We start from the raw sequence: 25,469 nt of genomic DNA, 5'->3' as shown, positions 1-25,469 counted from the left end.
TAATCAATATGTTTTCCATAGCCAGTCTCAGAGGATTAAGAAGATTCTCGACACGGATAATAACCTCTGGTCAACCTGTGTTATGGTTCCCCTTTACTCCGACAAACGGGCATATGTTTTTCAGAGAAGTGAGTGATCCATGCCTTCCAGTAAATTTCTCCTATTTATGTTTACATGGTCACAGTAGCTAAATATCCATGTGATTCCGACATTTTGCATTGCAGTCAAAGAACTAGTCACAATAGCAATGTAGGGGGCGGGGGGTATTGTGGCAACTAAGATATTATATAAACTTTACGAAGATGAAATGTTTTTTGAAACTTTCTCTGGCCTTTGACTGTGTAGAAAATGTTCTAAAATATAATGGCATACAGGCAATAATTTAAAAAAAAAAAAAAAACTGTATCACCAATCTCCAAAAAACTAGTGTGAATTAAGGATGATTGCTAAAGAAATTGATGTGGAAATTATAAAGATCGGTCGTGTGTTCGGGCCACAATGAGCAGCTTGTAGCTTTTGGACGGCAATTGTGGTTTGGAGGAATTATCCCGCTTTGTGCAAACATTTTGAATCAGAAGTTAAATATTCCGGATTATTAAATCGACTTTTAAATTTGGAATTTCTTAACCATTTAGCACCAATGATCAATATCCTGCAGGAGCTCTCTTACCTTTCAGAAACTTTACAGAATCACAATGTTTTACATAAAGGCATATAAATTAATTATTCAAACTATCAATGCTATTGCTAATTTAAAAATTCTGAAGGAAATTATGAAGCTAAAATTGAGAGCATGTTGAGATGGAAAGAATTTGAAGGAATCAAAATCGAAAGAAAAAAAATTACCTCATGACAAGTTATTAAATGCATTGTTTTATCCTTAAAGGATAAGTTATTAATGCAACAGGGTGAGTTTAATTTAAATAAAGAAAATAACGATACAATTGAAAGAAATTTTAAACATATGCTACCGGAAATCATGGAATATGAAAGAACTTTCGTCTCGGTGGCAAGATGGTGAAAACCAAATAAGAAATTTTAAGTTTTCTGATAAAATATGAAATAAAAATGAATTATTTTAGAGATTTTGTCGAAAACAGTTTATCTTTAAAATCGAATAAAATTGCCTTTTCAATTAAGAAAGCCAGAAATATCTTTGAAACCATTGCGATTAGCAGTGCTAAAGCAGAGTGAACCTTCAGCATAATGAATAATATTGTGACAAACGCGTTGTAGATTATGATGACCATACATCTAAATGGAAAACCATTGCTTCAGTTTGATCCGGATCATTATGTCAAATCATTCCTCTGTAATCATAACTCAGCTATTGAGCAAAGCAGAAGATCGACAACAAATATTAATAAAAAAATAAATTCTGTATGGCAATTTTTAGAATAAATTTTCCTTGAATATTTGTGAAATAATTTTTTTTCATGTAATCTGTGATTTTTTTGTGTACTTTTTCTAGAAGGTTTGTTTTTTATGTAATATTTGTTTTTATATTGTGGAATGTTTTGTGATAGTTTTATGTTATTTGTGATATGGGAAATATTTCGTGTTATTTTTTATGCGCAATATTAAAATTTTATCATGAAAAAAAATGTATCTATTATATTTCCCTAGTTGTTAAAAAAAAAGACAAATAAAAAAGTTGCTGTTTGTTATTTGTTTGTTATTTGGTTTTTAGGAGCATTAGCAACTAAGGCCATATTGCTCCGGGATATGCGATGGTCATTCTCTGACCTTTCCACGTCCTCCGTATTTGGTGGTGACGGGCTCGAACCCCGGTCTAATCAAGGAGCATGTGCTACGCACTGGTGCTTCCCACCTGGCTACGGAGGCGCCTTAAAAAAAGTTGCACGTGTGCCGAGCACGCATGGTAGATGGTTTATGCGAAACATCCTTCGCATTTCTTTTAGGTATTTTGATTTGTATATATTGATTACGAAATAAAAGAGCTTTTTTATTATAAATATTTTATTGATCATTCACAGATTTTCATAATTTCTGGAAGACAAGATACAATGGATTTATGATAACTAAAGTAAGAGATGTATACTTGCGATTGCAACATATCTAAATGTCTCTGTAAAACAGCACCGATTGATGTACCGATCTTATAGTTGAAGTGCAACTGTTGGAGGCACCTAACATTGGCATGTAATGAAAATGTGAGACAAAAAAAAGAAATTGTTGACAAATATCTGTATTGTTGCAATCATACTTACTGCCGTAGTAACTACAACAAACATGATTGTGACGTCATACTGTTCAAAAATTCTAAAAAGTTAGAACTCCAGACACTTATCTTATCCAGTTATTATCATAAGGTGAGGCATGACGACCAGGTTTTAAAGGTTTTTTTTTTTTTTTTTTAGATCTAGGAACGTTTTACACATTTACTTATACGCATGCTTAAGGAGGTAATAAGCTGCATCTGTCCACCCCCCTAAATGCATCACTCACTTTAATCACACTACTAGTAGTACTAGCGTGGGGAGTGCCTCTGGTGGAAGCCACGGATGACATCGCTTCTGTGACCAATCAGATTTACTCGGTAGAAAGTCGGAAAACTGCGCGAGCCCATTGCTAAAATATTCACAGCTCACCCCTGATTTGAACCTATAGTACTTAGTACCATGCTTGGGTTGGAGGTCAAGAAGATGAAAGAAGATATTTGTTGACATTAGATTTGAACTTCTGTAGAATAATTTTCAGGAAATACGTATGAAGGAAGGTTGTTCCAGAAAACAGCAGTTGAATGAATAAACATGGAAGAAGAAAAGTTGGTTCTGTGAGTTTACAGTTGGACAGTAGATGTACGTTGGCTGGGGTGCCACATGTTCAGACTATTTTGAAAGAGAGTGTGAGAATTATAGAAGCCAATTCAGAACAGTGCCCATGGAAGTATCTGTAGAAAAGGCATGCAGCAGAAACAGTACGTCTATGAGACACCGAGTGCAGAGTTAGAGATGAGTCATTAATTAACCTAACTGCCCTCTTCTGAATGGAATCTAGAAGCCTGAGAGAGGTTTTGGGGGCACCACTGCAAATGTGGGAACAATATTCCATTGTAGGGCAGATTCGTGACTTGTACAGAGGGAACAGCTGTTTCGAAGAAAAGTAACACCGAGAGCAAAAGAGAAAAACCAAGTTTTTTAGATGCAGAGGAAGCAATATTTGTAATGTGCTTGTGCCAAGAGAGATTAGAAATCAGGGTAATACCCAAAAGAGACATATCATTTTGCCTAGAAATTGGAGTGTCACCAAAGATAAGCATAGGAACAGAAAAATCCTTTTTGCGAGATATAAGACAGGACTGGGTTTTAGAAAGATTGAAATCAACTAAGTTGTCTTTGCCCCACTGAAGAATAGCATTTAAGGAACTGGTAGTGGATTATCGGGAAGTTGAAGCTGTTTGAGCAGGGAGAGGTTTCTCAAACTTTAAATTGGAACGCAATGTGTTATCATCAGCAAAATTATGGATAGGATTTCCAGTCAATAGAAGAATGTCCTTAATATACAAGAGGAAAGGAGTGGGGGAAAGAACTGAACTTTGGGGGACACCAGCATCTACCATCACCATCATCGGTGAGCGATCAGAGAGAAAACTGGATAACCGATTACAAAACACAGTTGGCAAACCATAAGATGGGTGCTTATGCCAAACACGATCGAAAGCCTTTGAGATGTCAAGAGCAACTGCTTATGTTTCACCGAACTCTTCTGTTGAATTTGTCCATAAATGGGTAACATAAACCAGTCTATGCCTAGAATGGTATTTCTTTTAAATTGGGATATAATCATTAAGTATAACCCTCTGTAACCAAGTGGTCAGGAGCAGAGTGCAATAGTACATACTCTTTGAGTGGACTGGGGTTCACGCCCCTGACTGACTGCTAAATATGGTCAATCTGTCAGCCCGAACTGGACCAGCGTGGCGAATTATAGTTCATTTTCATCATCATGACTTTTTGAGGCCTACGTCCTGCAGTGGATCGGCAATGGCTGCAGTTTTTTTTTTTTATTATTATTATTATTATGAAGTATTTTAAAATATATTAAATAATTTATATACTCTATACTACTTTTAAAATATTCATATATTATTAAATATAATTGCACAGAAAATAATTGTGTTTACATTTACCTTTATGCATATTCAAGGGATCATAAATTTTAATTGGTAGAGGATAATTGTAGAATAAATGTCCAGAAATTTTTCTTTAATCAAAAAGTAGCTCTTAGAAAAAACTCTCACCTATTCTTTTCCAGATTAGAAATTTTTCTGAATTCAAGAAGGGATTGCCACATTACTGAGCACAGTGTTTTAAAACTTAATATGAGCTAACATATAATTCTTGGTTGCTGATATCAACATATCAGCAACCAAGGTCTGATTACAAAAACAGGTCTTCTGAATTTATGTTAGTATTACAAATTGAGGTCATTTTAAATTGGCATAAAAAAAATCCATAAGATTTAGCATTAGCATTTTAGGCATACAATGCAAGAAAGCAAGCTTATACAGCATGAGCCAAAAAAAAACCCTTCTCGCTTCACCCTCCATTCAGTCCAAAGGTTTGTCTACTTTGACCTTGAATTTATTTAAGCTGTCAACTTCCACAACAGCAGATGGAAGTTTGTTCCAGCAATGAACCACCTGCTTTCTAAAGGCAAACTTCCACACATCTATTCTACAACTGTCTTTCCTCAATTTGAATTTGTGCCCCCTCAGGTGCGGAGTCTGAGATTTGGCATCCCATTTGCATTGAGCTTGCTCAAGCCATTCAAGCCCTTATTCTTTAAAATCAAAGATCCTTATACACCTCAATCAGATCACCTCACAGGTGCCTGATTGAGGTGTATAAGGATCCAGATGCTGCGATTTGCAGATTTTAAGCTGCCTTGGTAAGAGTAACCCTTTGTTTCACTCAATGATCTCGTTGCCCTTCTCTCTACTTGTTCTAGCAGCTACATCTTTCCTAAAATGAAGCCTTCAGACCGTATGCAGTACTCAAGGTGTGGCCTGATCATTGACAAGACCCCATGAGTTACTCTTGCAGCCTGTCTGCACTGCTCAGAAAATTTTATATCTGACTGTACAGTTACTCCCAGGTCTTTTTCATTCTCCACTACCCAGAGTGTAGTACTGCACAGTTGGTATGTTACTCTAGGGGGGGGGGGTTACTGATACCCATATACAGTACTTTGCATTTGTCAATGTTAAACTTAAATTGCTGCCTCTCATCCCATCTGCTCAACTTTTCTCGATCCTGTTGCAGTAGCATACTGTTCTTACTGTCGTTAACAACCCTACCCACCTTCGTATCATCTGCAAACTTGGACATTAAACCTGACCTTCATCGATATCATTGACAGATACAGAAAACAACAATGGGCCCAACACAGACCCCTGTGGGAAACCACTAATAACATTAGTCCACAAAGAGCAGTGTCCATTGATTACCACTCTATCTACCCCCACTCAACCACCTTTATCCATAGCACCAACTTGCCCTTAATGCCATACTGCCCCATCTTGTACAGTAATCTTCCATGTTCAACAGTATCAAAATCTTTCCTAAAATCCAATTATATGATATCAAAATTATTTTTTGCATCCAGTTCCTTTGTGTCCACATCATAGTATCCTATCAAATTGGTCAGACAAGACATCTTAACAAACCCGTGTCTGAACTATAACTGCAGTCTTGTTTAAATGATCCTGCAGTGCTTCTTTAAACAGTGACTCCATTATTTTCCCCCGGAACAGAAATTAAACTGACAAGTCTCTAATTACTTGTGTCACCTTTCGATCCCCCTCTGTGAATTGGGGATACATTTTAATTGGGAAATTGTAGCATCATTTGTTTTGTGTTTTCTTTTAAATCACTTTTATATGAACTTTTCCTGTGTACCATTTCCTAAGTATCTAAGTCCTCTATAGTCTGTTCTTTTCTAAAGTATTTTTTTATTTTTTTGTTCCTGTTTTCAAGCTTTCGTGTCAATGTTCAATTGTTTTTTTTTTTTTATGTGCGTGCGTGTTTTCTCTTCTAATAATGGCTAGGTAAAAATAAATAGCATTTCTTAAATTCTTGTATTAAAATATACTTCATACTATAAATATTGTAATGTTAAAGAAATTAATATTTAATAAAAACTGGATAGACTGGAATAAGTTTAGAAGGATTTAAGTGCAAGATGTGTTGGATAAATGGTACAGCTTATACCATTTTAAAGAGGTGTGATTTATTATAAATAAGTGTTACTAATAAAATAAGTGCACTAGGCATAATATACTATGAACTAGTAGTTTACCATAGAACTCCGTGTAAATACACAATCCTTCGTTCATAGCAGTAAACTACAATAGCTGTGTGAATGGCATCAATTTAATTGTATCTCATATTGTGACTGCCTTTACAATGAATTACCGTGTATTGTTAAGGCAGTCACAGTGTGAGATACAATTAAATCTACAACGTTTACACTAATACTGTAGTTTACTACTACGAACGAAGGATTGTGTATTTACACTGAGAGTTCTATGGTAAACTACTAGTTCATAGTATATTATGCTTAGCGCATTTATTTTATTAGTAATATTACTATGTACACCTTTTGGCATCTCTCATATTGTGGAATTATACTTCATAACTGGGTCGGCATGATTACAAAACCAGGGTACCTACCCACCCCCCTGATGATAGGTCCACAAGCCTTGAAATTGTGCCATCTGGGTGATTTTTAGTATCCTCTCCCATCCTCCGTTACCATATGGTGGTTTGGTAACAACACTCATTTGGAGAGGTTTGGATTTGAATTCCATTGGAGATGGACTGTAATTAGGCTTTTTCAGCCTGCAGAACATGCAAATTTGCCCATGAACATATGCTATGCTACAACATAGCACATATGGCCTAGAAATTAATGTGCTGTTTATATAATATTTGTTGTTTTAGCAAACGGGGTATGTCAAGTAAAGTATTATAAGCAATCTTCTTGAAAACAAATAGTAACTTTTGCACCATGTTGTCTGTCGTGTTTTGCAACATGACAGACATGTTAGAGAAGAACTTTTTTTCCTTCAAGGAATAATGAAACTTGCACTAAAATTGTACCCAAATAGAACCTCTGGAACTTTCATGTAACTATATTTAGGATGTTATTCAAATTTAAATGGCACAAGGTGTAAGTGAGTACACTGAGTGGACAGAAATCATGAGATACCTACCTAGTAATGGGTAGGCCCACCTTTCGCCTGGATAAGGACAGTCACATGCGAGGCATTGAGTCCACTAGTTCACGAAGCATTCCACAGGTATTTCCATCCGTGCTTGCTGCACTGCTGTCCATAATTCTGTTGCATTCCTCGGTGGAGGATCCAAAAGTTGAACGGACCTTTCCACAGCATCCCAAAGATGCTCCACAGGGTTCATGTTCGGTGAACGGAGAGGCCATTCCATGTTGGTAAAATCTGCAGAATGCTCTTAAAACCATGTTCTAGTCACCACCGCTCGGTGTCCTGCTGGAAGAGTCCATTGCCCTGTGGTTGCACGATGACCATGAAGGGATCCAGATAGTCGGCAAGGATGGACATGTAATTTTGACCATTCAGAGATGCATCTAGACGTACCAGAGGCCCCAACATGTGCCATTTGAACACGCTCCAGACCATTCTTTGAATGGTCTGGGGCGTGTTACCATTCTTTTCTTACCATTCTTTGAATGGTAAGAAAAGCACCTGGGGTGGATGGGATCTATCCAGTTATATTAAAGGAGGCGGCAAAGCAACTAAGCAAACCCTTAGCCATAATTATGAGAGCATCCTTGGACTCAGGGGAGGTTCCCACGGACTGGAGATGTGCAAATGTATCCCCAATTCACAAAGGGGGATCGAAGGGTGACACGAGTAATTACAGACCAGTTAGTGTAACTTCTGTTCCGGGTAAAATAATGGAGTCGCTGGTTAAAGATGCATTGCAGGATCATCTAGACAAGACTGCGGCAATAATTCAGACACAGCATGGGTTTGTTAAGGGAAAGTCTTGTCTGACAAATTTGATAGGATATTATGATGTGGTTACAAAGGAACTGGATGCAAAAAATAATTTTGATATGATATATTTGGATTTCAGGAAAGCTTTTGACACTGTTGCACATGGAAGACTATTGTACAAATTGGAGCAGAATGGTATTAAGGGTAAGTTGCTACAATAGATCAAAGGATGGTTAAGTGCGAGAAGACAGAGGGTGGTAATCAATGGGTGCTGCTCTTCTTGGACTAATGTTATTAGTGGAGTCCCACAGGGTTCGGTGTTAGGTCCACTGTTGTTTTGTATATTTATCAATGATATTGATGAAGGTATATCAGGCTTAATGTCGAAGTTTGCAGATGATACAAAGGTTGGCAGGGTTGTTAATGACAGTAATGACAGTGTGCTACTGCAACAGTATCTAGATAATTTGGGCAGATGGGCTAAGAAGTGGCAACTGAAGTTTAACCTTGACAAATGCAAAGTACTGCATATGGCTAGAAGTAACCCCAGAGAAACATACCAACTCTGTGGTACTACACTTAAGGTGGTAGAAAATGAAAAAGACCTGGGAGTAATTGTGCAGGCAGATATGAAGTTTTCTGAGCAATGCAGACAGGCTGCCAGGGCAGGTCATGGGGTTTTGTCAATGATATATAGGAATTTTGGTAGCAGGGAAAAGGTGATTATCTCTCTGCATAAGGCAATGGTCAGGCCACGCCTTGAGTACTGTGTACAGGTCTGGAGGCCTCATTTTAGGAAGGATGTAGATTTACTTGAGCGTGTACAGAGAAGGGCAACAAGAGTGGTGAGGGGAATGAAGGGATTCTCTTACCAAGAGAGGCTTAAGTTCTGCAAATTGCAGTGGCTGGAGACTAGGCACCTGCGCAGTGATCTGATTGAGGTATATAAGGCCTTGAATGTGTTGAGCATGCTGAATTCTGATGGGATCCTTCCACTTGTTCAGATTACGAACCTAAGGAGGCATAAATTCAAATTAAGAAAAGACAGATGTAGAATAGATGTGCGGAAATTTGCCTTTAGCCAGCGGGTGGTTAATTGCTGGAACAAACTTCCATCTGTCGTTGTGGAAGTTGATAGGTTGAATAAATTTAAGGAGGAACTGGACAGGCATTTGGAGGGAATGGTGTGATTTTTTTTTTTTTTTTGGCTGATGCTGCATAAGCTCATACATTTGCTTTCTTGCATCACATGCCACTACTACTACTACTATTACTGACCATCCACCTTCCTGAACAGTTCCTGACATGACAGGTGCATAACTTCATCCAGTTTCCGCCAGATATGCGCCCTCCCATTCGCTCGAAATAACTGAACTGGGACTCATCAGACTAGGAGACCTGTCTCCAAGGTCCAGTGCCGATGTTCTTTTAGTTGAGGCTTAGAGTCCTGTGTCGTGGTGTTAGCAATGGGATTCTGGCGGGTCTGCGGCTCCCATAACCTATTGCGGCGAATGATCGCCTGATGGTCTTGGTGGAGACATTTCTGCACCTCCCTCGAAGTCAGCGGTGGAGTGCCAGTGACACTCTCCAGTTGGCTGAAACAATGTGAGACAGACATCGATGGCCAGGTCCATCCACCACCTTTCTCTGCCCACAGTGCTGTCCACGATAAGCTGTTATTACAGAAATGGCGGGCATATTCCCAATACACTCAAATGGGTTTTTCTGAATATCATAAAGCTCATCTACTCTTCTACAATTGTATGTGTGCTTGTGCGTGTGTGTGTTTTTCTCCTTTCCATCCTAACATTCCTCTGTTTCTTTCATCAGTGACTTTATCACTGCTGCTATAAATCATTGTCTCAAAGTATGTCCAGTTTATTTTTCCCTTTCAGACATTGATAGAACTATCTGTTTTCTCTAATTAACTCTCTCCATCCGCCTTGAACACTGCATCTCAAAATCTTAAAGCCTTTTCGTTTCCTCCTTTGAAATTGTATAAGTCATGATGATTCTGTCCCTTAGTTTCATATTTATTTTGCTACTTATATTTCTCTTTGCAAAAGTTTGTTTTTTCATTCTTATTCTACTATATGAACTTCATTTTTATTCCTTTTGGTTATTACACCTCCAGAATAGGAGGTGTAGTAACAGAAAGGAATGAATGTAAGGTTGATACAGGCAGTTACTCTCTTGAATTTGTGGTTGTTGTTTATTGTTAGTTCTGTTATTTTGAGATATTCTTTGAATACACCTCACTGTTTGAATACTCTTCCCCCAAGGACAGCAATATCAAACTACAAATTGTAGGAGTGGTATTCTTTTTCCATTAATAGTGACTTCTGTTCTAATTTCACTTTTTATTTTCTCTGTATACCCTTTCTATGTACAGCAGAGGGAAAACATGCACAACCTTGTCTCACTCCCTTCTGATTTTTGTGAGTGCACCATGATGTTCCTCCTTTCTTTGTGCCTTGGTTTTTATAGCAGTTGTAAATTATACTTCTATCTCTCTCTAGTTAGTAGTTGCTTTGTTTATTCAACCATGATTTTCCACTGTACAGACTCAAAGGCCTTCTGGTTTATTTCTAGCATTTTCTCTATTTTAAGTGTTTAAATTTAAATGAGGAATAATAACTTATCTGTTTAAGAAAAAATCCTGATACATTTGCATTAATTGCTGCATTTTCTTCCACTTCCTATAAAGGGATTGATAAACAGAACAAGCAGTACACGGAAATCTCTATTACCTGTGAGAGGGAAGACCACACTGGATAATCAAAAAAATGGTTAAGAGAATTATTTAATTTTATTTCATTTACAATACTTTTACATTTAGAACTATTTAGAATATTTAACTTTGAAGTGTAAATTCAGAACATAAAAATTAACTGTACTGTAGTAAATTTACAAACTTACCATATTGTACTATGGCTCCATAAGTAAACAAAATATGCTTATACAGAAAATTAGTTGGTCCATTAAATGGTACCTTTCTTCAAATTCATTTATATTTTCCCCCAAATGAAATTACATATTTTACATATGTGGAGTATGTCAACTTAGCCAGTATCCTCTTGCTGTTCTAAAAATGTCATTGCAGTGTCTGTTGCTTCCAGAGCATGAGTAAATGTAATTTTTTCCTTTGAAATCAATAATTCACTCTCACTCTCTTTATTTACTTAAGGAGTTCCATGGTTTGTAATACTTTCTGCGTTTGCATGATTGTCCCGGGTTTCATAGCTCAGTTCTGCCATCAATATTGAAAACAGTTTGTTAACAGTGTTTTGATTAATTATATGTTCTCTCAAGACTGTAGAATTGTGATCAGCAGAATTTTGGCCCAAACCTCTGTAGCAAAAAAATTGCATCTTTTACAGCCCATTCCTTTAAAAATTCTATCACTTCCTTATTCTCTTTTATAATGAGGTGAAGAAAATATTTTATGATATTGGCACTTTAAATTTTCAGTTACTCAATCATCCATAGGTCAGATCAAACAGTGACATTTGGAAGAAATTGTACAAGTATTTGTTCATCATCTGTTCAGAGTGCTGACTCATTTGGATGAGATAATGCATCAATCAGTAAAACAGATTTTGCTGAGAGGCCCTTTGATTTCAGATGTTCGTTAATGAATCAAATGAATTGATTAAAAAAAAATCAACTTTTTAATTCTTGATTTATCTTACTTTTGGTTGGTTATATTACTTACATGATAAGAATTTTTCTGTTCCCTTGAAAGATCTTAGCTGTTTAGCTTTCTCAGCTGCAAGCAGTTTTAATTTGTATGTACCAGTGGCATTAGATCATATTATTACAGTTATGTGTTCCTTGCTGCATTTATATTCAGGAGCTGCTTTTCAGTTTGGGTGGCAAGAGTTTTTGACAGAAGCACTTTCCAAAACATACCAGATTCATCAGCATTGTATAATTGCCACAAGATAGATTGATTGTCTTGCAACCAAATGAGCAAATTCCTGTTGAAATAATGTGACTACTGCTGCTTGATCAGCACTCAGCTTTTTGCCGTACATTTCAAGTTGTCAGATCCCAATGTCATTATGCCTATGTTAAATTGAAACTCGCAATACGAGTTAAATAAAACTGGACTAAACAAATATTTAATTTATCAGCAGTATGGTACAGAAGTGGTCCTAAAACATTTTAATTAGTGGGTAATCATAAAACTAGAAACAAGAGGATCAGCAATGCATCTGTGTTGAACAAAATTTGAGATCACACATATATATGTTTGATCATAAGTTCTACATGGGGTCTGTGCCCTCTTCACTTTAAAATTAAAATGGGAATATTTATTTGCTAAAATGTTACTCAAAAATAGTATTCAAATGTTCTAACTATGATTGTTATTTTCCCTTTAGTGCTCACAGGTGTGGGAATGTTAAATTCACTGTGAGTTATAACCTTAAACTGGCAACTAAAAGTGTAATTGGTAATAAAGACATAATGCACAATTTTAGTTCACAGTTAATTTTAGTTTTCAGTTAGGCATATCAAATTTTACAAAAAAGAAAACATTTTTGCAGTAGTATTCTCAAACTTACAATGCTACCAGTGGCCACTGCAAATTAAATTTACACACTTATACTACATGTTAGCATTATTAATTTAAAATTTCTTTAGGTAGGTGTGTGTGTGTGTGTGTGTGTGTGTGTGTGTGTGTGTGTGTGTGTGTGTGTGTGTGTGTGTGTGTGTGTGTGTGTGTGTGTGTGTGGTATCTAGTGCCCCTTAGCACGCAACTTAGTGATAACAAAATTAAGAAGAAAATACATAAAAAGGCTGTTCTAAAGGGGGGGGGAGTTACTTTAGTGAGATTGAGCTGAACTGTTAATGTTATATTATGAAACTCATAATCGAGGCTTTAGTGTTAGACAACATTAACTACAAAATCATTTTGCAGTAAATGTTTTTGTAATTAACCAAGAAAAAGTCATTTGACATTTTCTTGGTTTACCGGAAATGTGCTTATAGCCCAAGCTAACTTGTAAATTACTAGAGAAATACGTCTCTATGACATGATGATATACATTATTTGTGTAAAGTGAAACTAAACTAAGTCAAAACAAAAATGCAATTTTGTAGTTAACATTGTCTGACACTAAGCCCTCGTATTATAACATCTCATTACAGTGTTAATTTAAAATTTATTCTCATTCTAACATTATGGTTTCTGATAAATATTGTTTGTATCATAATTTCTACTTCACCAATTTTTATGATGATGATTGGAAGAAGATAGAAATATTACAGTTCATTAAAATATATGGTGTATGTTATATTATGAAACTCATAATATAACATTTCATTAGAGTGTTAGTTTAAAATTTATTGTCATTCTTGCATATGGTCTCTAATAAGTATTGTTTGTATAATTTCTGCTTTGCTAATTTTTATGATGAAGGTGATTGGAAGATGGAAATATTAGAGTTCATTAAAATGTACAGTATTCAGATAGCAAATAATATTCATATATTCTGTTGAAAATACAGTATATGATGTTTGTTAGTAATTTACATATACAGGAGTTTTTCACTGTTTCCTAATTGTTTCCAGCTATGTATTCACCACCCTTGATAGTGGTTACATTGCCAACAGTTTTATTCCAGTTCATATTTTACATTTTAGTGGTTCAGAAACAGAAATCACACCATCCATACCTAGTGATAATGGGAATGATACTGGTTCAGGTAGTTGGAAAGGAAGGAGGAGGAGGAGTTACCATTCTTCTCGTTCAGGTCGAAGAGGTACTAGAAAAAGACATTATGAATCTGGTAAGCAGTTTTATTCTCCTTGTTATAGTAATAGGAGTTAGGTTTCTCTGTTAAAGTCTCAAAACTTACACATTAACGGTTATTCTAGTCAACTTTTTTTTTTTTCTTTCTTTTTTTTTTTTTTCTTTTTTTTTTTTTTCAGTTGAACCAAAGTATCTGTAAGACAGTTTCCACATTCTTAACTAAAATTTGAAATTAACTAAATTTAACAAAAAAATTTCTCATAGTGGTCTCACTTTTTAAATTCTGTTCAGTGGACCAACTGATGATCTTAATAGCAAATTCTAAATGGGAGGAATCAAAGAAGCTATTAGGCTTTTCATACCAACAAAGAAATGCTGTTCAAGGCTTAGACCTAATTGGAAGTCAAATGAACCGTTGAGACATGTGGCACAGAAGAAACGTGCATGGGATGCATATAAATTATCAGGTGATATGGAAGCCTATGTTAGATATAAATTAGTCTGTAATCAAGTCACAAAGGAGATTAGGAAAGCTAAGGCAGATTATGAGAAGTTTCTGGCAAAGAATGCAAAGAAATACATCAAAGACCTCTCTACTAATATTAACAGTAAAAGGAAGGGGTTGAATCACGTGGGGGCCACTTGATAACTATGGGTTAACTGTTGATGACCCTGCTCAGGTTGCAGACAAATTGATAGGTATTTTGCATCTACATTCACACATGAGGAATTCTTAGGGAAGGGGATGCCAGAAATTAATCAAACTCTAACAAGGAGCTAAATAACTTTGTGATAACTGAAAGGAAAGTGGAAGAGAAATTGTTGAAGATGGACATAAAAAAAGCACATTGGGTGGATGGACTATATCCAATTATATTAAGGGAGGTGACAAATGAGGTAAGCAAACCCTTAGCCCTAATTGTGAAAGTATCCTTGGATTCAGGAGAGGCTCCTATGGACTGGAGATGTGTGAATGTATCCGCAATTCTTAAAGTGTGATCAAAAGGCGACATGAGTAATTATAGATTCATAATAACTGCAATGTAATACACCAACCGTATAACTGAAACTTGATTAAAAATAGAAATAATATTATAATATAAGACCAGATCAAATTAAAAATGATAAAATAAAATACACTGATTGTACAATAAAAGCAGTAAAATAATAAATAAAATATGAAAATAAAATATAAAGAATAGCAATTACACTATACGGAATAAAAGTTATAAAACAATCGTGGCTTTCAGAGGCAACCGCCTCCTTTATTAACAGTAAAACTTAATTTGTCATGGTACATCCTTAAATACCTGCAGGACTCGCAGCACGTGTTATCATATGAGCATGGACAGTATCCTCCACACATGCATGTAAACTGGAAATGGCTCAGGAGCACGCCAGGTGGAACCGTTCATCCCATCCATGAATTATGGCTTCAAAGAGGGGATGAATACAGATTCCTGTCTCTATTAATGGTATTATGCTCCAAAGAGCAGATTCACAAACTCTTGAGCCATTTGCAGTTCCAGTATACGTGTGAACGATCAACTATGGCATCATTGCAAAGTGAAATTTCATGGTTCTCCACCCATGCTCCTATGATAACACGTACTGTGAGGCGTGATCCTGCATGTATTTAAGGATGTACCATGACAAGTTAAGTTTTATTCTTGATAAAGGAGGCGGTCGCCTCTGAAAGCTACGGTTGTTTTATCGTTTTTATTCTGTGTAGTGTAATTGCTATTCTTTATATTTTACTGCTTTTATTGTACAATAAGTGTATTTTATTTTATCATTTTTATTTTGATCCTGTCTTATATTATAATAATATTTCTATTTTTAATAAAGTTTCAGTTATACGGTTGGTGTATTACATTGGAGTTATCATGAAGCAGAACTTTCCCAACCCCAGAGGCCTATTTGAAGAATGAGTAATTATAGACCTCTTCGTTTAACATCTGTTCCAGAGAAAATAATGGACTCATTGCTTAAAGAGATAATCCAGGACCATCTGGACATGCATGCAGTTATACTGCAATCACAGCATGGATTTGTCAAGGGGCAGTCTTGTCTAACCAATCTGATAGGTTACTATGATGCAGTGACCAAGAAACTGGATGCAAAAAATAATTTTGACATCATATACCTGTATTTCAGGAAGGCTTTTGATACTGTTTTACATAAAGACTACTCTCCAAAGTGTAGTAATGTGGCATTAAGAGAAGTTACTGCTATGGATAAAAGGATGGTTAAGTGGAAAAAGACAGAGAGTAGTTATAAATGGGTGCTGCTCTTCGTGAACTAATGTTATTAGTGGAGTTCCCCAGGATTCAGTGCTGGGTCACTGTTGATTTCATTATTTATCAATGTAATGTTCTTAGTTTGCAGATGATCCAAAAGTTGGCAGGGCGGTTAATGACAGTCATCAGGGTGAGCTACTGCAACAAGACCTAGGAAAATTGGGTTGATGGGCTGAGAAATGGCAGTTGAACTTTAACATTGACAAATGCAAGGTACTGCACATGGGAGCAGTAACCCCAGAGTAACATATCAACTGTGCAGTACACTCAGGGTAGTGGAAAATAAAAAAGACCTGGTGTAATTGTTCAGTCAGATATGAAAGTCTCTGAGCAGTGCAGACATGCTTCCAGGACAGCTCATGGAGTTTTGTCAATGATATTCAGAAACTTTGCTAGCAGAAATAAAAAGGTGATTATCCCTTTGTATAAGGCCATGGATTTGGGCAGGACACATGTCTCGAATACATGATGATAGATGGACTAAGAAAAGAACAGAATGGTACCCATGAGGAGCTAAAAGAAAATCTGGAAGAAACAACAGAGATGGACAGATGAAATTCAAGAGTTCATGGGTTGTTAATGGATGGCCATTGTACAAAACAGAAGGAACTGGAAAGTTTCTGGGGAGGCCTTCATCCTGCATTGGATTGAAAATGGCTGATAATAATGATGAGGCCACATCTTGAATAATGTATACAAGTCTGAAGGTCTTGTATACAGTACTCATCTCACTTTAGGAAAGATGTAGAGCTACTGGAATGGATGCAGAGAACAGCAACCAGATTGGTGAAGGGAACGAAAGAGTGCTCTTACCTAGAAAGGCTTCATTTCTGAAAATTTCAGCATGTCAAGACTAGGCACCTGGGTAGATCTGATTGAGATGTTTGAAGTGGATTGAGTAAGCTGAATGTTAATGGCATCTTTCCACTCTTGCTGAGACTACACATGAGGGGGCATAAATTCAAGTTGAGGAAGGATGGTTACAGGATATATGCCAGCAGGTGGTTGATTGTTGGAACAGGCTTCCATCTCTTGTGGAAGTGGATGGGTTGAATAAATTCAAGGAAGAACTAGACAAATTCTTGAAGAGTATAGATAGGTGAACTGTGTAGGGTCTTTGGGGTTTGTTTTTTTAGGCTGATGCTATATAAGCTTGCTTTCTTGCATCATTTGTTTTACTACTACAAACTACACCATCACCGCCAAGAAGGGCAGTGGCAGAAGTGAAATCCATTTATGACATTGAAAATTCTGTAATTTATTTAATTGTATTGTATTCTTTATCCTTTTACATTTTATTTCAAAAATCAGCAGCCTTCAAAAGCACTAGGTGCAGAGACAAGGTCATCTCATCACGCATTGATGTACTTGTAAGTGAACAAAATTGAAAAGAATAAATTCTTTCACTCTAACTGTAGTTTATTGTAAATTGAATAGATTTGTAATTCTGGGTTTTTTTTTATCCTTTGCATAAGAATATCCTTTACTTTTTTTATGCACAAAGATACTGTACCTTTTTACATAATGATTCCACTTGAATATATTTTTACAGGGTATCTGTGACCCAGTAAAAATTTTATATTGTGTCACTTTCCCCATCATATTAAAAATAATTAATTAATTAATTTTCTGTTAATTCTAGGATGGCTACATTGGGTCAGAGGAGTTTAAATAATATACAAGAACATTGGCAGTCATAGGCTTGTAATACATTAAGTTCAAACACATATACTACTGTACCTCTCTGTTGATCATTCATCTGCATCAGGTGTGAATACATATCTGAAAACTATGACAAGCACCTACTTCACCATGACCTCAAGAAAAATTAAAAAAGTAATACTCTAAAAGTGAAGGAATAATTGATGTTTTAATGACAGATGAGGAACATAAAATGTTCCTCATCTGTCTCTTTAAAGATCTACTTGTCATCCCTTGTGATGTGCACACAGTATTCATACAGTGTCAATCAGTACTTGAATATTAGCATTGGCAGTGACAAATGATACAAAAAAGCAAGCTTATACAGCATCAGCCAAAAAAATAAAATAAACAGATACCTCCCATTTCACCTATTCATTCCCTCCAATAGTTTGTCTAGTTCTTCCTTGAATTTATTTAAACTATCAACTTCCACAACAAAAAATGAAAGTTTGTTTCAGCAGTCAATTGTTAGCCAACAGGTAAAAAAAGTTTTCTTTTACCTGTTGGCTAAAAGAAAACTTCTGCACATCTATTCTGCAACCATTCTTCCTCAGTTTGAATTTGTGTCCCCTCATGTGGGTGGTCTGAGCAAGAGGAAGGATCCCATCAGCATTGAACTTTCTCAGTCCGTTCAAAGCCTGAAACACCTCATTCAGATCACCTTGCAGGTACCCCTTGTCTCCAGATGCTGCAATTTGCAGAACTGAAGCCTTTCTTGGTAAGAGCACCCCTTTGTTCCATTCACCAATCTTGTTGCCTTTCTCTATACGTATTCCAGCAGCTCCACATCCTTCCTAAAATGAGGCCTCCAGACCTGTATGCAATACTCAAAATTTGAGTATTGCCTTATACAGTCGGGTAATCACTAGCAAAGTTCCTGTATATCATTGACAAAACCCCATGAGCTATCCTAGCAGCCTGTCTGCATTGCTCAGAGAACTTCATATCTGACTGTGCAATATCCCCCATATCTTTCTCATTTTCCACTACCTTAAGTGTAATGCCACACAGTTGGTACGTAACTGGGGTACATTACTGCACTCCATATTCAGTACTTTGCATTTATCAATGTTAAACTTCAATTGCCATTTCTCTGCCCAACTTTTGTCGATCCACTTGCAGTAGCATACTGTCATTAACTACTACCCTGCCAAACTTTGTATCATCTTCAAAAACTTGGACATTAAGGCTGATGTGTCTCATCAATATCACTGATAAATATAGAAAACAAAAATGGGCCCAGCACTGAACCCTGGGGGACTCCACTAATAACATTAGTCCACAAAGAGCAATGTCCATTGATTACTTTCCCACTCAACCATCCCTTTATCCATAGCAGCAACTTGTTCTTGGTGCCACTGCTTCAGTTTGTACAGCAGTCTTTTATGTGCAATAGTATCAAAATCTCTCGTGAAATCCTAGTATATAATATCAAAATTATTTTTTTACTCCAGTTCCTTTTTGACCATATCATAGTATCCAATCATATTGGTCAAACAAAATTTCCCCGTAACAAACTCATGCTGTGTTTGAAGTATAACTGTGGCCTTGTGTAGATGATCCTACATTACTTCTTTTACCAGTGGCTCCATTATTTTCCCTGGGACAGAAATTAAACTAACAGGTTTGTAAATACTTGTGTGACCCTTTGATCCTTCTTTGTGAATTGGGAATACATTTGCATGTGTCCAGTCTACAGGGACCTCTCCTGAATCCAAGGATGCTCTGATTATTATGGCTATGGGTTTGCTTACTTCCTTCACTTAATATAACTGGATAGATCCCATCCACCCCAGATGCCTTTCTTATGTTAACTTCAACATTAAGTCTAATGCCGTAATATCTTCAATATTAAAATCTGTTGTTACCAATCGTTAAAAGAAGTGAAACTAATATAGGCGAGTCTTGTTGTTTGTAAATCTGTTGTTACCAATCGTTACAAACAACAAGACTCGCCCTATATTAGTTTCACTTCTTTTAGGTTCTAATTATAAGCTTAATATACCTTCACAAAAAATTTTGTAGAAATCTTTTTAAGGTTTATCATGTGTCATTTATTATGTGGCTTCAACAATGAAACTTAACGAATTTTGCATAAAATTTTTAAGATTCATTCTGGAAGCCACAAATGCACTTACTACCATTGGGAAAGTACTGCACATGGAAGATGCCAAAATACAAGACAAAGGAGGTGGTAAGTTTGGAAGTAAATGTGGAACAGCTTCATTTTAGATGACACCAGTTCATTTAACCTCTGACAAAACCACAGAACAGATTAAACAAGAAAAAGCTAAACACGAGTCCTTAGTGGATTTGTGTTCAGCTTGAAGGGGATGAGTTGTACATGTATATAAATGCAAAGAATAAAAGGCAGATTGCATTGTGTCCCTTACTGATGAAAGAGGTGGAACCATTGATAATTTTTCTGCTGTATCTTAGCTGAACAGAAACTTTGCATTGAACCAATAGCATGAACTAAAATGCTGTAAAATAAATGATATTGTAATCGGTGAGAAGGGATTGCTGAAGAAGCTACTAATATTGAAAGCGGTAATGCTCCAGGTATAGGTGATATGCAGGGTGTCAGCTGTACTGTCAGGATCAGTTGGACCCTAAAACAGCAAAAATATTTATATAAACATATACCTGATCCACCTTACCCTTAAAGGAAGTGCTCAAAATGACTTCACGTAAATACATATTATTTCTGTATGTGGACTACTATTCAAAAATTTCAGATATTGTTGGCATCCTTGTACAACAGAATTCTTCATTCTCTTGGTGAAGAATTATAATGTTTTCAGTGTCACATAAACAGTACATTTCAGATGACCCCAACTGGTAAAAATCACTGCCAGTGGTTCTTTTATCTGCAGGTTTTTAATGCATGAAGAGGATTTTTAATGCTAAATTCTCAGGTTGCCTAGAGAGTTAACTAGCATACAAGTTAGTGCAATTGCATCATTTCTGTATGTAACCAACTGCTTTAAGTAGTTATAAATTGGCATCATTAAGTATACTCATATTGTGAATATCTTCACAACGAGTTGCCATGATATTGCACTACCTCGAATAAGTAGCACTTCACCAATGAAGAAGACTATTGTTACTTATTCTCAGCAGATACCTTCACCCATGCGGTACTGTTTCAGAGCTTATTGACTCCTCATCAGTAGGTAGGCAGATACCCTGGTGTTGCAACAATGACAAATCACTTGTGAAGTATAACTCCACAATATGAGAGATGCCTGATGGTGTGGAGTAATTTAGATTACAGAATAGTTTAGGGCTAAAGCCTCAAGTTATGTAGGGAGTTAATTAGTGTACAAGTTAGTGCAATTTCAGCATTTCTGTGCATAGCCAACTATTTAAGTAGTCATAAATTGGCTTCATTAAGTATATCTCATATTGCGAATACCTTCACAATGAGTTGCCATGATATTGCACTACTACCTTGAATAATTAAGGGTTCACCAATGGAGAAGACTATTGTTACTTATTCTCAGTGGATACCACTCCTATGGCACCATTTCAGAGCTTATTGGCTCCTCATCAGTGGGTAGGCTGGTATCCTGGTGTTGCAGTGATGACAACCCCATTGTGATGTATAACTCCACACTATGGACTCTAAATTACACTAAATTACTCCACACCATCAGACATCTCTCATATTGTGGTGTTATACTTCAAAACTGGGTTGTCATTATTGCAACCAAGGTACCTGTCTATCCAGTGATGGTGCATTATAGCCTTAGACGCTAATGCACCATAAAATCCTAAAACAACCAACCAGTCTACCCACTTATGAGGAGCCAATAAGCTCTGAAATGGTGCCACATGGGTGATGCTATCCGCTGAGAATAAATAACAATAGTGTTCTCCATTTGCGAAGCGTTACTTATTCAAGGTAGTGCAATATCATGGCAAATCGTGAAGGTATTCACAATATAAGATATATTTAATGATGCCAATTTATAACTACTTAAGTAGTTGGCTACATACAGAAATGATGCAATTGCACTAACTTGTATGCTCATTGCTTTTTCTTAATGTCTCTCTCTCTCTAACATTCTGGTGTAGAAAGAAATCATCCAGCAAATCCAGCAAGTTCCAGTCAGTATTTGGAAAGTTAGTCTTCCATTATAAGACATTCCGAATTACTAGCTCTCTGCTCTCACAGTATATACAAGAGCTCTTCATTCTGCTCATCACAGTCGTTTGACCTTTAAAATAGTCCTATTCTCATTTTTGTTTTTTCATTGCTTATGTCTTATGTCACACCAAACTAGGTGCCTCCATAGCCAGGGGGGCAGGAGCGGCAGTGCGTAGCACACGCTTCTTGATTACACCGGGGTTCGAGCCCGTGACCACCAAATACGGAGGATGCGGAAAGGTCAGGGAATGACCACCGCATATCCTCGGAGCAATATGGCCTTAGTTGTTAATGCTCCTAAAAACCAAATAACAACAACAACACACCAAACTGACTCAGCATTACACTAGACACCTACATCAACTGGGTGCACTGCCTTGAGTGGATTCAGGTCTGGGGAGTAAGCAGGCTATGCATTGGGCATCCATAGCTTATCCATTTATGAGGGAAATGACCATCAAAATAGTCTCTGGATACCCAACTAAAATGAGGCTTAGCATTACATTAGTAGAGGCATACAATGCAAGAAAGCGAGCTTATGCAGAAAGGCCAAAAAAAAGCCTCCCATTTTATTTATCTATTCACTCCAAATGCTTATCCAGCTCAGCCTTAAATTTATTTAAGCCATTCCACAACAAGAGATGGAAGTCTGTTCAAGCAAGCAACTGCCTGAATCTATGCCCCCTCAGGTTCGTAATCTGAGCAAGAGGAAGAATCCCATCAGCATTCAGCTTGCTCAACCCATTCAAGGCCTTACACACCTCAATCAGATCACTTTGCAGATGCCTACTCTCCAGGCACTGCAATTTGCTGAACTTAAGCCTTTCTTGGTAAGAGCACTCCTTTGTTCCCCTCACCAATCTTGTTGCTCTTCTTTGTACTCCCTCTAGCAACTCTACATCCTTCCTTAAATGAGGCCTCCAGACCTTTACACAGTACTCTTGGTATGGTCTAGCACCATCATACACAAACCACATACATCAGACAAGAGGAACTTCATCTAAAAAATTGCCTGTAGAATGAAAATAAATTCTAAAAATTGAAATAGGATTCAAAATTTTTTTGCATTCAGCTCCTTTGTTACTGAATCATAGTAGCTAATCAGATCTACCCCCTTAACAAACCTGTGAGTGCTATATAACTGCATTTCCGTTAAAAATGATATATACCCATCCATTAACATTTCTTCATGTGTGAATACAGATGCAAAATATTTATTCTCAGCAACCTGAACAGGGTCATTAATAGTTTTGTCATTCACATCCTTAGGTTTCTCTATCTCTGATAATTTATATTCATCCCATGAATTTTTCTTGTCTGACACCAGTCTCGTCAGTTTGTTTGATATTCATTAAGTGTAAACCTTGAACAGTATCTTTTAATTGATTTTAAAAGAGGGGGAAGAAGGGCTATAGTACCTTCTACACAGTTACTTCCCCCAGATGCTTCCCATTTAGAATTTGCAAATGATAACAGTATCAGTTGATCCTGCTGAAAAGAATTTATACCTTGGCAGTAGCTATATCTTTAAGCAAATTCTGCATCAATTCACTGTAATCACTGCCACCTAGTTGTGTTTTTTTTTTTTATCTTCAAATTCTTAATGCATGAAAAGTCACAGCAGATAATCATTGCTTTCTCTTGATACCTCTCTAGCATTCTAGTGTAGAAATAAATCCAGAAAAATTTTACTACTGTATTGTGTGACTAACCCACAAGTTCCAATCAATATTTGGAAAGTTAGTCTCCCGTTATAAGACATTCTGAATTACTGGCTCTATGTTTGTCTGTATATAATAGCCCTTCATTCTACTCATCACAGTCATTTGACCTGAAAAATATTCCTGTTCTCATTTTTGTTTTGTCAGTGCTTATGTCACACCAAACTGACTCAGCATTACACGGGATGCCTACACAACTGAGTCCAGTGCTTTAGATTCTCTGTGTTTCTTAACCAAGGGCATAACACCTCTCTCCCCCCCTCCTGTCCTTTATGTAAACATTGTACTCACTATGTTCAAACTCTTTTTCTCTTATATCTGAGTGGCACATGTTGCATGTCCCTACAGTGTCCTCATTTTGACTTAATCAGTACTTCAAATTTTTAAAATTTATTTACTATACACCTAGCATTAGTGTACAAGAAACTACACATGCATGTGTAGTTTCTTGTAACCCTAAGTAACCCATGTATTTGCATGTTCCCTAACATCTTTCTTTCCAGGTTTCTGCATATACCAATAGAAGCAGTGCAAGAATCACTTACACCTCTGTCTGCTATTAATCTATTAGCTATCACTTTTTCAACTAACCTTGCACTTCCTCAATAGCACCAGCAAAAAATTTTTTTCACCCCTTCTGTTTAAGTGTATCAAATTTCTGTAAAAACAGTCTCTCCTGTTAAAAAGCACAAACCACCCTGAGAAAAATTCTACCCATGAGCCTTGCACAGCCTCTCCTGCCATGTCTGGGCAGAATTGCAGACACTTTCAAATTTAATTCTAACTCACAACTTTTTTTTTTCTTAACATTATCCTGTACTTGTTAAGTAAATCTTCAAATCTCCTATTTTTAATATTGTTAGTACCAGTGTCTGCTATAATATCACCTTTTGTACCCTTAAAAGATAACTGCTCTGCAACATCATTAACTTTTTCTTCTGGCAGCCACCTTGATCCTATTCCATCTGTCATTTTTGCTCAATATATTTCCCTTTTCCCTGACAGTAGAGGCACTGACAGTAGTTACTTTCTTTGGGACTAGTGCATTGGGGTTTTCACTGTGTTGTCTGATGCATGAGTGTATGCTCTAGCATTAAGGTGGGTCCAACATTTTAATTCCTTCAACCAACTCGGTTGTTCAAGCTTTTGTATATGCCCATCAGAATATTTTTCACACTTAATCTCTTCACAGCATTTATACTGAAAACAGTAAAGTCATCCCCTTTGGCTCTATCTTGTATCTTGTACCCATGAATCGGTTTTGGCGCATTATAGCCTTAGTTGCTAATGCACCAATAAAACCAACCAACCGTACCCATGAATCTGCAAACATGGATCAGTTAGTACACTTTTATAAAACCATGATACTGCCCTCTGCTATTCTCATCCAAATCAAAGTAGTCCTTCTACTTTTGAATTGTGGGCTTTGCTATTAGCCATTTTTATATTTTTTATGTAGGAGGATAGCATATTGTTTCAACAAGATTCAAGACCATGTATGCTTACACAAGCTAAAATTGAAGAAATTTCTAAATTTGGATCCAGAAGTTCATGAAACTGTATTCAAATATAAGCATAGAGGATATTACTGCAAAGTAAAAATATAAATTACAATGGGTTTTTATTTTTTCTGATTTTTTTTCAACAATTTACAAAATTTCAATTTTCCTTTTGATGATAATCCTCCTAAACTATAAAGTAAAAATAGAAAAATAGTAATATTCAAAAGCATTTATATACATAGTTTTTCACTTTTTGCCAAATTCCAAATTCCTAAAAAATATTCATTCCAAATCACATGCATGCATTACAGAAATCCTCTCATGAA

General features: G+C 36.5%; 1 protein-coding gene across 1 annotated transcript in view; it reads left to right on the top strand.

Annotated features, from left to right (window-relative positions):
• The window catches only part of LOC150091724 (uncharacterized), a 515,450-nt gene that overhangs the window by 465,370 nt on the left and 24,611 nt on the right, over positions 1–25,469 (top strand). Inside the window, exon 16 of the mRNA XM_090369463.1 lies at positions 13,655–13,800. Coding sequence (XP_090225589.1) covers positions 13,655–13,800 — 146 coding nt within the window. The remainder of the gene's footprint in view (positions 1–13,654; positions 13,801–25,469) is intronic.

Source organism: Mastigoproctus giganteus, chromosome 1 (assembly GCF_048544385.1).
Source record: "Mastigoproctus giganteus isolate SK-2022 chromosome 1, ASM4854438v1, whole genome shotgun sequence".
NCBI lineage: Eukaryota > Metazoa > Arthropoda > Arachnida > Uropygi > Thelyphonidae > Mastigoproctus > Mastigoproctus giganteus.
This window is presented reverse-complemented; position numbering and strand designations above follow the sequence as displayed.